At 42.7% G+C, this 16171-nt stretch overlaps 1 protein-coding gene across 2 annotated transcripts in view; it reads left to right on the top strand.

Moving 5' to 3' along the window:
* The window catches only part of CNTLN (centlein), a 243510-nt gene that overhangs the window by 179469 nt on the left and 47870 nt on the right, over positions 1 to 16171 (top strand). The window contains exon 19 of one of the 2 annotated variants that reach the window (XM_070742532.1): positions 12053 to 12244. In XM_070742532.1, coding sequence (XP_070598633.1) covers positions 12053 to 12244 — 192 coding nt within the window. Of the gene's footprint in view, positions 1 to 12049; positions 12245 to 16171 lie in introns of both variants that reach the window. The other variant, XM_070742531.1, reaches the window with a different exon arrangement.

The raw sequence follows: 16171 nt of genomic DNA, 5'->3' as shown, positions 1-16171 counted from the left end.
GAGTAGTTCAGTCATGTAAGAAATGGCTTTTCAAAGGCGATTCTAGAATTTATGTATAAAATATATATTGTAGTTTCATTTGAGAGGCCAGTGGTTTCTGTTGTATCTATTGCTTATTCTTTTTAAGCACTGCTGGTTTGTTTCTAGGTAGCAAGAATGTTATAGCCATGGGGGTCATGACAGAATAGGGATCAGTAACCTTTTCAAGCTAGGTGCAACATAAGAATGTCTTTCCCTCCCTCAAAATATTGAGGGAATTTCAGTTTTAGTTTCCACCACTTATTGAGTCTTAATATATTGTTAGTTAAACAGTGGAAGGGCCAAGGGGCACCATTGTTAGGTTGTGCTTGGGTGATTCCTTGCTATATGTTCTGACCTAGGTTTCCTGATAAACAATACAGCACAAACGGTGTGTCGAAAGCCTCTTTTATTTTAACGTCTGTGAAGTATGTTCATTCCTAGCCATAATAGCGCAGTATTCTTTTGGAAAAAGGCACAAACCTTTATCTTTCTTGACACACTGCCAAAGACTAATTAGCAAGGAGCTTTCCAAGGACATACAGAAACATAAAGTCAGAACTAAAACGACATGAGTTGAACAAAGTTGCTTCCTGCAATGAGCACCTCCGTTTCCTCCACTTTTATAGCCTATGGAAGGGGCCAATGATCTCCAAGCCTTACTCCTGAGTAGTCCTCTGCAACTGTTCTTGCCTCTTCTCAGCTCTGTGCATGTGTCCATTGAGATCAGGTTCCCCCTGTTCCTCTGCCTCACTCATGTCAGCCTCTGGAGTCAGCACAGACCTTCCAGATGGCCTGGGCTGGATGCCTGCCTCTGAGACCGAGTCTTGTCTAGACTGGCCCATATTCCACCCCAAACCTCCTCGCTATCCAACACTGCTGCCAGCTCTGCAGGCCATTGGTGGACTACAACATTTTAGAACCGTGATGGTGAACTTATGGCACATATGCTGCAGGTGGCACTCAGAGCCATATCAGAGGGTACTCGAAACTTTGCCCTGTGTCAGCTCCACCATGCATGCACGCATTGACCAGTTTATTTTTAGCCTTGGGAAAGGCAATTTTGCCCTGCAGATGCTTCAGGAAAGCCCTGAAGGCAAAAAATTGCCCAACTGATAAATAGGAAGTTTGGAAAAACATACTTTCGATTTGCTGTTGTGCTGTATCTTGAAGTTGTGCATATCTTGAAGTTATGTTCATTTATACTAGATAACTGAACTTTAAGGAGAACTAGAGTCATGATAGGCAATTAGCAGTAATTAGAAAGATTCAACTCAATGAGATGTCAACATTGGATTGCTTAAAGAAACAGCTGAATGTCAGGCAGTTGAAAATAAAGTATTTCTTCCTCTGACATCCAGGTACGGTGTATGAAATATGAAATGTTAATTTAACTTTTCTGCTTATTATTCATGTGCAATATTATTTTGTCATTCAGCTACTACTTTGACAGAATTCAACGAGTCTTAGAAGAGTGCTTCTGGAATAAAAGATTAATCTGGCCAAAAGCTGATGAAATCTAATAACTATCCAAACTAGGTGTTAAAAAGTTTGCTATATTGCTTTGCTTTGCCTGACATTTTGTGATATACCATATTGTCTTCCACCTAATATCCAAAGGTAGTTTATAAACATGTACTCTGCAATTAAACAAATTCTAAATTGTAAATGATAATAATAATAAACTTTGTGCAAAGATCAATGACACAATGCAAGACACAGTTGCTGGTCAATGGTTGTAGATTGGGAAAGGTTAATATCAAAAGAGGAATATTTCAAGGAGACTCATTCTTACTCTACTCTTGGTCATGGAACTGGTTCCTCAGTCAATATTCAATGATATTGAATAACTCAGGCCATGGCTATGAAACATCAAAAACTACTGCCAGGCTATCCCACCTTCTTTACGTGGATGATCTACATCCGAAATAGAACCACTGTTCAACACTGTCCATATACACAGCAGTACATTGCAATGGAGTTGGACTGAACAAATGTGCCATGCAAACCATCAAACAGGGGAAATAGCAAAAAATGAAGGAATCAACTTACCCTATGGAAATAACATCAAAGGTGTGGATGAAGATGATTATTACAAATACCTGGGCATCCCCCAAGATGATAGCATCAAGCCCACTGAAGTCAAGAAGAAGGCTAGAAGTGAATACATCAAGAGAGTGAAGAAGATCTTAACACAGAAAACCAATGGAAGAAGTACCATCAAGTACCACTCTGAATCTTCAGAGAGGGGCGGCATACAAATCTAAGAAATCATCATCATTATCATCAAAGCAATTAACACGTGGACAATTCCAGCCATTAGATTATACAGCTGTAATAGCTGGACTCAAGCAGAACTAAAAGCCCAGGATAGGAAAACCAGAAAAATAATGACTTGCCCTTCATTCTTTCAGCGATTTTGACAGACTTCACTTAGCAGGGAAAGTAGGTGGGTGTGGACTGTTACAATTACATCAGGGCATGGAAGAATATCTGAAGGACACTAAAGCTTGCATACCAGTAAGGCTTACTGTGTATTGGAGAGACCAAACTGGCTTAAAAGAAAGACCAAACTGAAAACAGAAAAGACATGCAAAAACAAAGTACAGTGATACCTACGAACTTAATTCGTTCCGTGACCGGGTTCTTAAGTAAAAAAGTTCGTAAGAAGAAGCAATTTTTCCCATATGAATCAATGTAAAAGCAAATAATGCGTGCGATTAGGGAAACCACAAGGAGGGTGGAGGCCCTTTTTCCTCCCAGGAGATTCCCAGAGAGGCCCTACAGATGCTTTCCCACACCTTTTCTGGTCCTGTTTCTTCCCAGGAGATTCCTAGAGAGGCCCCACGGAGGCTTCTCCCTGCCTTGTTCATAATTGGAAAATGGTTCATGAGAAGAGGCAAAAAAATCTTGAACACTTGGTTCGTATCTAGAAAAGTTTGTAAGTACAGTGGTACCTCTACTTATTATTATTATTATTATTATTATTATTATTATTATTATTATTTATTAGATTTGTATGCCGCCCCTCTCCGTAGACTTATAAACTTAATTTGTTCCGTGACTGGTTTCTTAAGTAGAAAAGTTTGTAAGAAGAAGCAATTTTTCCCTTAGGAATCAATGTAAAAGCAAATAATGTGTGCAATTGGGGAAACAAGTTCTGCCAATGAGTAAGAGCTGGAAAGTTGAAGAAAGAGAGAGAGATGCTAATTCTGGCTGCAGAAGACCATACCTTAAAAACAAATTCATACAAAGCTAGAATGGGGAAGACAGAGATATAACATATATCAATTTTACTGCAATAAACTGCATATATCAAATGCATTTATTCTAATTAAATACTAATCTGTTAAATTAAATTTTTAAAGAAAAATATACTCAAACAAACCAAAACAATAAAGTATATGGTTCACATTCATATATATCTTTGGGGAAAGGGTTAATAGGCTGTGACAGATAATTCAACAACATTGTGGAAACATAGCAGGAGATCTGTTTAGTCAACACACATTTCTTGATGAATTCAGTAGATAATAGAAAAGCCAGCAGATGCAAGGACAAACTGACTGAATTTAGTGTAAACAGCATGCATTATTCCAAAACCTCTCTAGATGACTGGCAGCAGGCTAGAAGAGCAGCTGTAGGTGTAGAAAAAGCCAATTCCTTTTCTGTAGATATATTCTGATACTGATTCTCAAAGGATTTTAATTACCTGTGTGTGTTCTTTTTATGTCCAGAAGCAATAGAGGAACCATAATTAAGGTATTAAAATTTAAATCAGGGCAAAAACTTTTGTTGAATAAGAATGTGTTTAAAACTTAATACTAGTACAGCAATGCCTATTCAGTAGCCTTACTACCAAATGCCATTATTTTTAATAGTCTCACTTTCCAAGTAAATTATTTTACCAAAAGTTATTTCCATTCAAATATTTTCCCCCAGAGATTCATACTGCCCCCACCCTCCTCGCCTTCTGCAAGGACTTGAAGAACCATTTGTGCCGACAGGCTTGGGGCCACTAGATATTAGCCCCTGGCCGATGAATGGAATGTATGCTTGATTGTATAAATGAGAGTGTTTGATTTTTAACAAATTTGAGTTTTAGACTAGTTAATTTAAAATAATATTGGATTTAGGATATGGTTTCTGTTTTTTATATGTTGTAAGCCACCCTGAATTCTTGGAGAGGGATGGCAAACTGAACTTGCATAGTTTGGGTCCGTGCCAAACTTTGTGGGGTTCGGCATACCGAACCAGAATCTGGACTTTTTCAGAAGTCTGTGTTCAGGTTCAGCGTTCGCTCGAACACCATGGTGGTGGGGAGGCAGGGAGGGCTCTGAGGGTCAAGCCGCCGACTCAGCTGGGGACCTGGAGCCTGACCTCCCCCCAGCGCTTCACCTCACAATGGGCCAGAGGGCTGGGGAGACAGGTTCTGCCGGCTGGCTATTCAGGATCCTGGCCGGCAGCTTCAACTCAGAGCCCTCCCCGCCTCCCCCTCCCTCCCACCTCCCGCTTGAAGCTGCCGGCCAGGATCCTGAAGCACTGGGGGGGGAGGTGTCAGGCTCCATCAAGCGGGCAATGGCCGGAGCCACCAAAATGAGAGAGAACTAGGGGCAGGAATTTTTTGGCTGTTCCTGGCCATCGCCCATTTGATGGAGCCTGACACACACCCCTTCAGTGCTTCGCCTCCCGCCGGGCCAGAGGTCGGCGAACCTACCCGAACTCTGATGGCAAATTTGTCTGAACCCGCCAAACCTGAAGTTCAATGGGTTCGCCGAACACTACATATCAATCAAACAAAGAAACAAACAAATAAATAAATAAAATTAGTTCTAATTTATACCTTTAAATAGATTATGCTGCTGCCCAAAAAATTTTATTCCAAACTTTACTGTTTAATCAAACAGCACATTTAGCTTTTAAAATTTCCGTTCATGTCTTCCTAGCTACCATGTTTCCCCGAAAGTAAGACAGTGTCTTACTTTCTTTTTACCCCCAAAAGCTCCACTACGTCTTACTTTCGGGGTATGTCTTACATTGGAAAAAAATTGAAAGGGTCGCGTTCCCGAAGGCATCTCCCCAGAGTCCAGAAGGGCAGCCGCGGGACAGGAGCCTCGTGAGCCCTTTTCCAAGTTCAACCTCAGGGCTCCAAGCCGCGTGCACGTGTGAAGCCACAGACGCGTGTCGGGGAAGCGTGTGTCTGGAGAGGAGGAGCCGCTCTGCGCAGTTGGGCAGCCCCACCTGCCTGCCGGAAAGGAGGCGGGCGAAGGAGGGCGCAGCTCCGGCCGCTCGCCTCGGAGCTGGTTGGCCTTGCTGGCCGCTTGCAGCCGAGCCTCGGCAGGACTCGGTTACTGGGATGAGCGCCTTCGCTGCAAGCCGCCGCCCGCTCGGCTCGCTTCGGACCAGCGCCGTCCTTCACTTTGCCAAGCCGGGGAAGAGGCGGTGGCGCCGCGGCGAGGCGAAGGCGAGGGGCGCACGGGGAGCTTGGAAGCGACGTCATCGGGCTCCCCCCCCGGCAATACCCCCGTGTTTCCCGAAAGTAAGACATATGTCTTACTTTCGGGGTACGGCTTATATTAGCCGACCCCCCTGAAACCCCCGATACGTCTTACAATCGGGGGTGTCTTCCTATCGGGGAAACAGGGTAGTAGGTATTTTAAACTAGCAATTTAAGAAAATCATACATTTGTTATATTTTTATTAGTTTCAACTGACCACTGAAGATTTATACACTGTATGTGCATGCACCTATATGAATTATGAATGGATCCATATAAATTATGTAATTCATATGAGTCCATCTGAAACGTCACTAGAATTTTGGTGACTAACAGCTGCTAGTAAGAGTACCGTATTTTTCGCTCTATAAGACGCACCTGCTGATAAGACGCACCTAGATTTTAGAGGAGGAAAATAGAAAAAAAATATTTTGAGCCCAAAAGTGGGCTAAAATATTTATTACAATAACAGAATAACTTAACAGCTAGGAAGCGGGTTTGGGGGGGTGCTGGGAAGCCCCCCAGGCCGGCTGCGATCTTTTAAAACAGCCGCGCCGCTTCCCAGCTGACTCCTGAAGCCAAAGGCGAACTTCCGCGCTTCAGGAGTCAGCTGAGAAGCAGCACGGCTGTTTTAAAAGATCACAGCCGGCCTGGGGGGCTTCCCAACAACCTCCCGAACCCGGGTTGAGGCCAGCACCCCCCCCGAACCCCCAACTCGGAACCGCGTTCAGACGATTCCCCCCCCCTGTCCCCGTCCCTGCGCCCCCTCTGCTCCAGCGTCTCCCCCCCTCCCTGCCTGCATCTTCGCTCCATAAGACGGGGCTGATTTTTCATCCTACTTTGGGAGGGAAAAAACTGCGTCTTATGGAGTGAAAAATACGGTAATTTTCATGTTTTTCTTTTATTCAATCATGTCCAATTCTCAAAGGCTGCCTGGACAAGTCCCTGCAATTTTATTGGCAAAGTTTTTCAGAAATGGTTTGCCATTGCCTTCTTCCTAGGAATGAGAAAACTGCCTCCTTCCTATGGTGAATGGCCCAGAGTCATCCAGCTGATTTCAAGATGGAAGTAGAACTCATGTCTTCCATTTTCTATCCTAATGCCTTAATCATGACATTAAATTGATACTAAAATGTCATGTATTATCTAAATATAATTTTATTTTAAATACTAAATTACATAGAATATTGTTTATAAAATTGTTTTTTCCTATAAATACAGTGGTACCTCAAGATACGAACCCCTCGTCTTACGAACAACTCGTGAAAAAAAAAATTGCCTTTTCTTACGAACTTTTTTCGAGTTACGAACGCCAAACCCGAACTTCCGGGTTCGGCGTTGGGAGGCTCCTAGGAAGCCGCCCGGCTGTTTTAAAAGGTGACAGCCGGGCTGGGGGGCTTCCCAACAACCTCCCGAACCCCGAACTCTTGCCGAACTTCCGGGTTCGGGGTTGGGGGGGTGCTGGGAAGCCCCCCAGCCCGGCTGTCACCTTTAAAAACAGCCGGGGGGCTTCCCAGCAGCCTCCCGAAGCCGAACGCGGAAGTTCGGGTTTGGCGTTTGGCTTCGGGAGGCTGCTGGGGAGCCGCCCGGCTGTTTTAAAAGGTCACAGCCGGGCTGGGGCGCTTGCCAGCAGCCCCGACTCCCCGCCGCTCACCCATGGCCGGCAGAAGATCGCTCTTGCCTGGCTTCCCCGTGAGGCATCAGGTCAGCATTCTGTGCGGGTGGGCGGCGGGGAAGCCGGCGGCTGTGGCAGCTGCTGCAGGAGGCTTTCCCCCTCCTCGTCTGCCGCCCGCCCGCCCAGAATGCTGACCTGATGCCTCGTGTGAAGCCGGGCAAGAGCGATCTTCTGCCGGCCATGGGCGAGCTACAATAGGCTTCCACGTCCTTCGCCCGTGCCTGGCGAGAGGTGAAGAGTGCTTTGCCCAGCAAGCAGCTCCGCAGTCACCGAAGGAGGCTTAACCGCACCCCTCTGTCCCACCAATCGCCCGTGGCCAGCAGAAGAGCGGGGATAGGCAGGAGGAAGTTATGCCGGATACGGGCGATGGGTGGGACAGAGGGGTGGGGTTAAGCCTCCTTTGGCGGCTGGGGAGCTGCGCGGCTTTGCCTTTTGCTGGGAGGGCAAGTGAAGCGCCGGATCTCCTGCCTTTTGCCCAGCCAAACCCCCAAATGTCTCCGCTGTAGCAGCTGCTACAATAGACTTCCACGCCTTTCGTCCGTGCCTGGCGGGAGGTGAAGAGTGCTTTGCCCAGTGCAAAGTTGACAGCAAGCAGCTCCGCAGTCGCCAAAGGAGGCTTAACCCCACCCCTCTGTCCCACCCATCGCCCGTGGCCGGCATAACCTCCTCCTGCCTATCCCCGCTCTTCTGCTGGCCATGGGCAATGGGTGGGACAGAGGGGTGGGGTTAAGCCTCCTTCGGCGACTGCGGAGCTGCTTGCTGTCAACTTTGCACTGGGCAAAGCACTCTTCACCTCCCGCCAGGCACGGACGAAAGGCGTGGAAGTCTATTGTAGCAGCTGCTACAGCGGAGACATTTGGGGGTTTGGCTGGGCAAAAGGCAGGAGATCCGGCACTTCACTTGCCCTCCCAGCAAAAGGCAAAGCCGCGCAGTTCCGCAGTCGCCGAAGGAGGCTTAACCACACCCCTCTGTCCCACCCATCGCCCGTGGCCAGCAGAAGAGCGGGGATAGGCAGGAGGAGGTTATGCCGGCCATGGGCGATGGGTGGGACAGAGGGGTGGGGTTAAGCCTCCTTTGGCGACTGCGGAGCTGCTTGCTGTCAACTTTGCACTGGGCAAAGCACTCTTCACCTCCCGCCAGGCACGGACGAAAGGCGTGGAAGTCTATTGTAGCAGCTGCTACAGCGGAGACATTTGGGTGGGGGGGGAGGCAGGAGGCAGGAGATCCGGCGCTTCACTTGCCCTCCCAGCAAAAGGCAAAGCCGCGCAGCTCCCCAGCCGCCAAAGGAGGCTTAACCCCACCCCTCTGTCCCACCCATCGCCCGTATCCGGCATAACTTCCTCCTGCCTGTCCCCGCTCTGGCAGAAGAGCAGGGGCAGGCAGGAGGCAGTCTTTAACATGCCGCAGAGGCTCTGGAGCGCCGCCTGGTCTTCGCAGCACTGGCTTTCGCCCTTGTTGCATTCGCGAGCTTTCATTCCCAGGAAGCTCTCCGAGCTCGGGAAGGATCCCACGGTCAGTCGGCTGCGGGCGGGAGGAAGGCGAATGCGGTCCGGAGGCTGGGAGGGAGGCGGAGAAAGGGATCAATGTAAAAGCGCTGGGCTGGGAACGTCTTTGGCCAATTAGCTCCTGGAGCGTGGAGGCTGCCTCCCTCCTCCTCCCGTATTCCGCCTCCCTTCCCTTTGAGTCATTGCAGCCGGACAGTAACTGTCTACCCAATCCACCCATGAGGCTCCCTCTGGGCAGTCTGCACTGTCTCTCTCCCCCCCCCGGTCTCCCCCCTCCTCTACCCACCCCCGAACGATCTGAATGCCGGCAGCAATGAGGCAAAAGGGGTGAGTTTTCTGCTTGCACGCATTAATCGTTTTCCCATTGATTCCTATGGGAAACATTGTTTCATCTTACGAACTTTTCACCTTACGAACCTCCTCCCGTCACCAATTAAGTTTGTATCATGAGGTATCACTGTAGTTTAAAGTGACCACCAAATATAATAGTTTTCAAAGACGCGTCAGAGCTTAAGACGCACCTTAGTTTGGGGGGAGGAAAACAAGGAGAAAAATCTGCCTCAGCCTCCCAGCAATTTGCTCCCAGCAAACAGCAAACTGTACGTACAAATGATATACATTGTTTGCTTTGTTTTTCTGTACATGTGTGTCTGACCCATGGAAATAGCAAAGAATTGGAGAAATGTACACTATGGCAGTATATTAATGCCAGAAAGTTTTCTTAAATGAAGTCACACTAATTCCTCCCAATTATTTAAATAGATCTATTCCAAACATGACTAAGTCAATGTTTAACTCAGCTGCCTCATTTTAATACTAAAACATGACACTGTTACATTTCAGATTATACTTTTACAGATCTTTAAAACTGATGTGGCTTTCTGAAAATATACATTATTCTCTGCTATTTAAAAGAAGCTACAATAGCACTGCGCCTCTTCAGATCAAACATTTATTTTTAAAAGCTTCTTCATTTTGTTAAGTTGTCTGGAACAATAATAAAACAGTCTTTAAAAAATAAATCTAATAATTGGAACATGCTATAGATATTTATCATTGTTGACTTACCTCCTTACATCCAGTTTCTTCAGTCCAACATTGCCAGCAGTCCATCTCCCAGCAATTTGCCTCCTTGCAGCTAGTTTCATTTTCGGTTTAGCACAAGGCTTCCAACCTGCCTGCAGCCTCAAATCAGATGAGGGTCAGGAAGCTGATAATGAGTTGCTTGTAAATTACTGGGAGGTGGAGACCAATGGGTGGGAGTGGCTGGGTGAAGCTACATTCAGCGTATAAGACGCAACCAGGTTTTCACCCTCTTTTGGGGTGTAAAAAGGTACGCCTTATACTCCGAAAGATACGGTAAGTTTGTTTTCATGTAAATCAATACATATGATGCTGCATAAAGTATTAATGAATAGAAATAAGTATATAGTCTCTACTTTGGACTGATCATATATTATGCCAATAATCCTACTCTAATTAATTAATAGGGTTTATTGAACTCTTTTTTTATATTTTATGCTGATATTGTAAACTTTCATATTGTTTTTATATGTTGTTAGTTACCCAGCATCCACTGGTGTTGGGCGGAATACAAATCTTGTAAACTATTAAACTAATATTGTATAACATTTTCCACTTTGAATAAAACATATTGCTTATTCAACTTTTAATACAAACACTTGGCTTTAATACAAGTTATTCTGGTTGAATTCAGAATGTCTTTGCTAAGAAGTTGGGTACCACCTGACTTATGATAAACTAGTCCAATAAAGAATAAGTAATTTTTTTAAATCACAAGAACAATAAAGTTCAGGTAGTTGAGTTATGATCATAATTGAGCCTGGCAATTGTGGTTGTAAGTCATGACAGTGCTTATAACCACAACTGATTTTATGACCTTTTTCTGTTGGTTGTTAAGCAAACCCAGTGTTCACTATGGATCATATTTTGCTGGGCCAGTAGACATCAGTTTCTGGTTAAATCATCATAAATTATTATTACAGGACAATGGGACACTGCAAATGGCCATAAACATAGGCCAGTTGCCAAGTGTGGTCACATGACTGCAGAGGGGTCCTGATCGTGAAATTTTTAAGCTTAGTTATAACTAGATTTTGGTACTAAGTGATTGGTCATAAGTCAAGAACATCCATAATTGATTAAAAACTACGCAGAATCAAACAACAAATCTAAAAAAAGGGAACAAAACCCTGGGCGAATATTACTTTTTATAAGATTTTAATCTCATTTCACTATTAAGTATACTGAGCCTATAGTTCTTTGCATTTGTGCTTTTGTAATATCTAATTGTGATTTTTTAAAAAAAATTCTGAATACTCTATCATTTTGTCTAATTGTTTATGTCAAATTACACATTATAAGCATCTTTAAAATCTTGTTTTCGGGGTCTTGGACTCTTTGACCAGTATATCATTAAAATCCCTAAAATTGTGGCTTTCTTCCACAATAAAATATTGTTTTCACTATTCCAAAATTAAAGCAAATATTACACATTTCATTTTCCAATGTATTCTGATATGCTGTTTCTGTGAAATAAACTATTCTGGTCCATTGTCAATCAAATTCAATAAGCCTTAGTTTTTGTGCATGCTATTCATTTGAATTAAATCTCTAACAAGCCTCATCTGCTAATTGGAATTAACATTTATGTTGCTAAATGAGAAGCATTTTGGCTGCAGTATAAGGTGGTAAGTCCTACCCAATGGAATAAACAACTAACATCTGTTATCTTGTCCTGCTCCAGCTTGGCTTTTACATGTAAAGTGCATCACTTACAGGGTCAAGGTTATGGAATTTGTGGTTCACTGGCTGTGTTGTATGTACATGAGGAAGGGAAGAAACAACAGTATAAAGATCAGCCAAACAGACATTGTATAGTGCATTTACTTTGCTTTAACCTTTATAAACTGATACAAGATAAAGCATGATTTTCTCTATAATTTTTCTATAGGAGTATAAATTTATTCTGAGAGCTGTTATAGCCAGTCCAATGTAACCACAAAGTGGTTACACAGCATATCTCTGCATTTTTCTACATACAGCACTAATAGTATTAATAGGGGCAGGATAATGCAGTATTGTTGCCATTGTTTATTACATCCCTTTTCTTTTACGTGTTGCAAGATAAGTACCACCAAACAGTTTCCAATCTCTTTTTTAGCTTTAAGTTTATTTGTACTTTGTAACCAATAAATGCAGCCCACATTATTGCAATTTGGACAACATATGATAAATATTGTATTTTGTAAAGCTGATCTATAATAATATAGAATGTTGTTCCTAATTGTATACTGAATACAACTGTTCCTATTATTTGTGTATCTGGAAAGCAGACCCTGACATCCAGCCTGACTGAATTGCAACGAGAAAAATCAGATTTGCAAGGAAAATTGGACCACCTGATCCAGACGACCAAAGGGAGAGAAGGCCTGTCTCTTCTAGCATCTGGCCATACTGGAATGGCACCAGCTACTCCCGTTAAGACTGTAGATTTGGAAATGAAGCAGCTACAGTGTAAACTGAAGGTGACCATTTTATACTATGAAATAGTTAGCAAAAAAGTTAATACTTATGACAGAGAATGTCAGACATTTTAGTGACTGAAAAGTGGATGAAAATTAAACACATCTTGAGATATCAGATTACTTTCATGTTAAATTATTTTTAACAATTAACTATTAATTGTTAACAATTACCGGTATTATTATTAGTAGTAGTAGTAGTAGTAGTTTTTGTAGTAGTAGTATTTATTATTATTATTATTAGTAGTAGTAGTAGTAGTAGTGGTAGTAGTAGTAGTATTTATTAGATTTGTATGCCGCCCCTCTCCGGAGACTCTGAGCGGCTCACAACAGCAAAAAAGTACAAATCCAATAGTTAAAAACAATTTAAAACCCTTACTATAAAAACAATCATACATCTCAAACAAACCATACATAAAACGGAAACGACCCAGGGGAATCAATTTCCCCATGCCTGACGGCAGAGGTGGGTTTTAAGGAGTTTGTGAAAGGCAAGGAGGGTGGGGGCAATCCTAATCTCCGGGGGAGTTGATTCCAGAGGGTCGGGGCCGCCACAGGGAAGGCTCGTCCCCTGGGTCCCGCCAGATGACATTATTTTGTCAACAGGACCCGGACAAGGCCAACTCTGTGGGACCTAACTGGTCGCTGGGATTCTTACGGCAGAAGGCGGTCTCTGAGATATTCTGGTCTGATTCCATGAAGGGCTTTATAGGTCATAACCAACACTTTGAATTGTGACCGGAAACTTGTTAACAATTAACTATTAATTGTTAACAATTAACAATTAACTATTAATTATTTTTAACAATCAATAACTAACATTCAAAACTATGAATATCTGGTTTGGTGAAAGTATTTTAAGATCAGTAATCTAGTTTTTACAATAGAACTAGTCAAAGAGTATAGGTTTTTGTAAAAAGGAAGAACACTTTACTTATTACATGTGCTATGAATGAAGCAATAAACAATATACTTTTTATTATTGCTGTCTCTGAGAAAATTTCTCTTCTGTTTGACTATCTTCAAATAACTTTTGTCGAAGAACAATAGCTACGAAATGGCATCTTACTTGTGCTCTTTTAAGGGAAGCAGAAAGTTAAGGGGTTACTTCCTTGTGAGGAAGGTGGATACTGAAAGGTAAGAGAATTTGAAGGAAAAGACTGAAACAAAAGAAGATAATAGTCACTGAAGAGGAAAGAGCTGATAAAAGAAGGGAAATGAAGGAAAGGGATCAGTGGTGTGCATTTGTGTGTGTAGATATAATCCTTAAAAAACACTGGTAAGGATTGTGAAAAAATAAAGTCTATTTTTATGCATATTAAAAAAAATAGAACAAGTATTAATTGGTAAATTCCTGAGTAAAAGAGACACAGCTTCTCTAACCCTGGTATTACAGACATTTAAGATACTATGCTACAAAAAGAGGAGCTGACAGAGCGCATAAATATTTTTATGCATAAAAATAATCTTTTTAGAATAAAGATTACTATCATTTTGGGTTGATGGCAAGAAGATTTTAAAATATATTCATTTATTCCCAAAATCAAATTAAAAGGAATTATGCTACCCCTGCTCATATAAATCCAGGATTGTCACAGATGCCTCATATTTTATTTTCTCCACATCTGTTTTGCCAACATTGCTCCCAGGAAACTATCATTCCTGGAACAGATGTGTGCAAAATTTTATCTAGAATTTCAAGAAATCTCTCAGATCAAATCAATGCTTGTAAAAATCAATGTAGTTTTATTTCCTTAAATTGCAATCCTGTGGTCCATAGGGCAGTGCCCCAGAAGGGTTATAAGAGTTGAAAGAAGTGCATCCTTTGAGAGTGTATTATTTGGTCCTAGAAATATCATCAAAGTACAGTATAGAAATTTCACCAGCCTGTCTTCTCTTATAAGAGAACTCCAATACCAGAAAAAGTAAACAGTAGTGTGCCAAAGTCAACCTAGGGAATATTCTCAGAGTTATTGATAAAGTTTTAGCTATTCTAGGCCAGTTTTGGATACAATATTTAAATCAATCAAAAGTCTTCCTAGGAGAAAGGTAGAAGTACATTTTTTCTGTTTTTATTCTGCCATGCTACATTACTGATAAGACCTTGGATTTGTCAGAGGCTTCAACATTACATCTTAAAATAGGATTGTTCTCCTTTGTCTTCTACTTCTTGAAATGCATCCAATCTGTTAGTTAATCTCGCTAGAAAAGCTGATAAGAAGCCAACAAAGCATGTCCATGTAATACAATAGTTTTCATTGTGTTTGAGAACTGTTAACAGTGATGACTGGTAAGGAGTGCCTTGGTACATGCCAGATGCTACTTTTTTTGTGCGTGCTGTTCAGAAGACGCAATACTTTGTAGTTACTTTCTGCCCTAATTAGTACAACACTTTCTAGCTTGGAAGGTGCAACACTTTCATCTTGAAAGGTGTCCATAGTGTTTTAGTTGATCCAAATTAGCTAAGCAGCTAACTAGTAAAGATGGAAGGTGGCATATGATAGCTATGCTGAAAGATCTGGATTTGCAAGACCCAATCTGGGTCAGTCATGAAATATGTATTCTTCCAAGCTTTCAGACTTCTGCTGTAGCCCATCGTCAGGGAATTTCTCTCTAGCGGAGTGTGTGCCTTGGGCTAGACAGAAGTTCTCTAGCACAGTGGGCATAGTGTGGTACTACATGCCACTAAAGCTGACTGCTAGATCTGCAGCTCAGTGGTTCAAATCTCATCAAGATGGCCTCAGCCTTCCATCCCTCTGAGGTGGGTAAAATGAGGATCTGGATTGTGGGGTCAATAGGCTGTCTCTGTTAAAAAGTGCTATTGCTAACATGTTGTAAGTCGCCCTGAGTCTAAGGAGAAGGGCGGCATTAAAAAAAAAAAATCTAATAAATAAATAATAAATAAATAAACAAACAAATAAATAAATGACCTATAAAGCCCTTCATGGCACCGGACCAGAATATCTGCGAAACCGCCTTCTGCCGCATGAATCCCAGCGGCCGGTTAGGTCCCACAGAGTTGGCCTTCTCCGGGTCCCGTCAACTAAACAATGTCGGCTGGCGGGACCCAGGGGAAGAGCCTTCTCTGTGGCGGCCCCGAACCTCTGGAACCAGCTCCCCCCGGAGATTAGGACTGCCCCCACCCTCCTTGCCTTTCGTAAACTTCTTAAAACCCAACTCTGCCGTAAGGCATGGGGGAACTGAGACATCTCCCCTTACCTATGTAGTTTTATGTATGGAATGTTTGTGTGTATGTTTTTATATAAGGTTTTTTTTAGGTTTTTAATGTAAAATTGTTATTTTAGACTTAATATTAGATTTTCCATTGTATATTGTTTTATCATTGCTGTGTGCCACCCCGAGTCTGCGGAGAGGGGCGGCATACAAATCTAATAAATAAACAAACAAACAAACAAACGACTGTAAAAACCTCTAAAGCAAATTACATTTTTGGCATGATTAGGAAGGGAATTGAAATTAGGTCGGCAAGTGTTGTACTACCTCTGTACAAATCGATGGTGAGACCACTTTTGAAGTATTGTGTACAGTTCTGGTCACCGCACCTCAAGAAGGATATAATGGAACTGGAAAAGGTGCAAAAAAGGGCAACAAGAATTATCAAGGAAATGGAGTACTTCCCTTATGAAACCAGGTTGCAATGCCTTGGTCTCTTCAGACTTGAAAGATGGCGTTTAAGGGGTGACTTGATCGAAGTGTATAAAATCATGTATGGGATGGAAAAGGTGGATAGAGAAAAAATCTTTTCTCTATCCCAGAATACTAGGACAAGGAGGCACTCCCTGAGGAAAGAAATCCAGAAGCTGGGAAGACAGAACATCTGGTCCCAATTACTGGCACAGATTGGGTCTTGCAACATTATCCTGGTATATTTGCCTTCATTTGTGATCTGGATTTGGTTCCCAGTTGTTC

Source organism: Erythrolamprus reginae, chromosome 2, assembly GCF_031021105.1.
Source record: "Erythrolamprus reginae isolate rEryReg1 chromosome 2, rEryReg1.hap1, whole genome shotgun sequence".
In the NCBI taxonomy this organism is placed as follows: domain Eukaryota; kingdom Metazoa; phylum Chordata; class Lepidosauria; order Squamata; family Dipsadidae; genus Erythrolamprus; species Erythrolamprus reginae.
The sequence above is the reverse complement of the archived record's forward strand: the minus strand, read 5'-3'. Positions and strand labels throughout refer to the sequence as shown.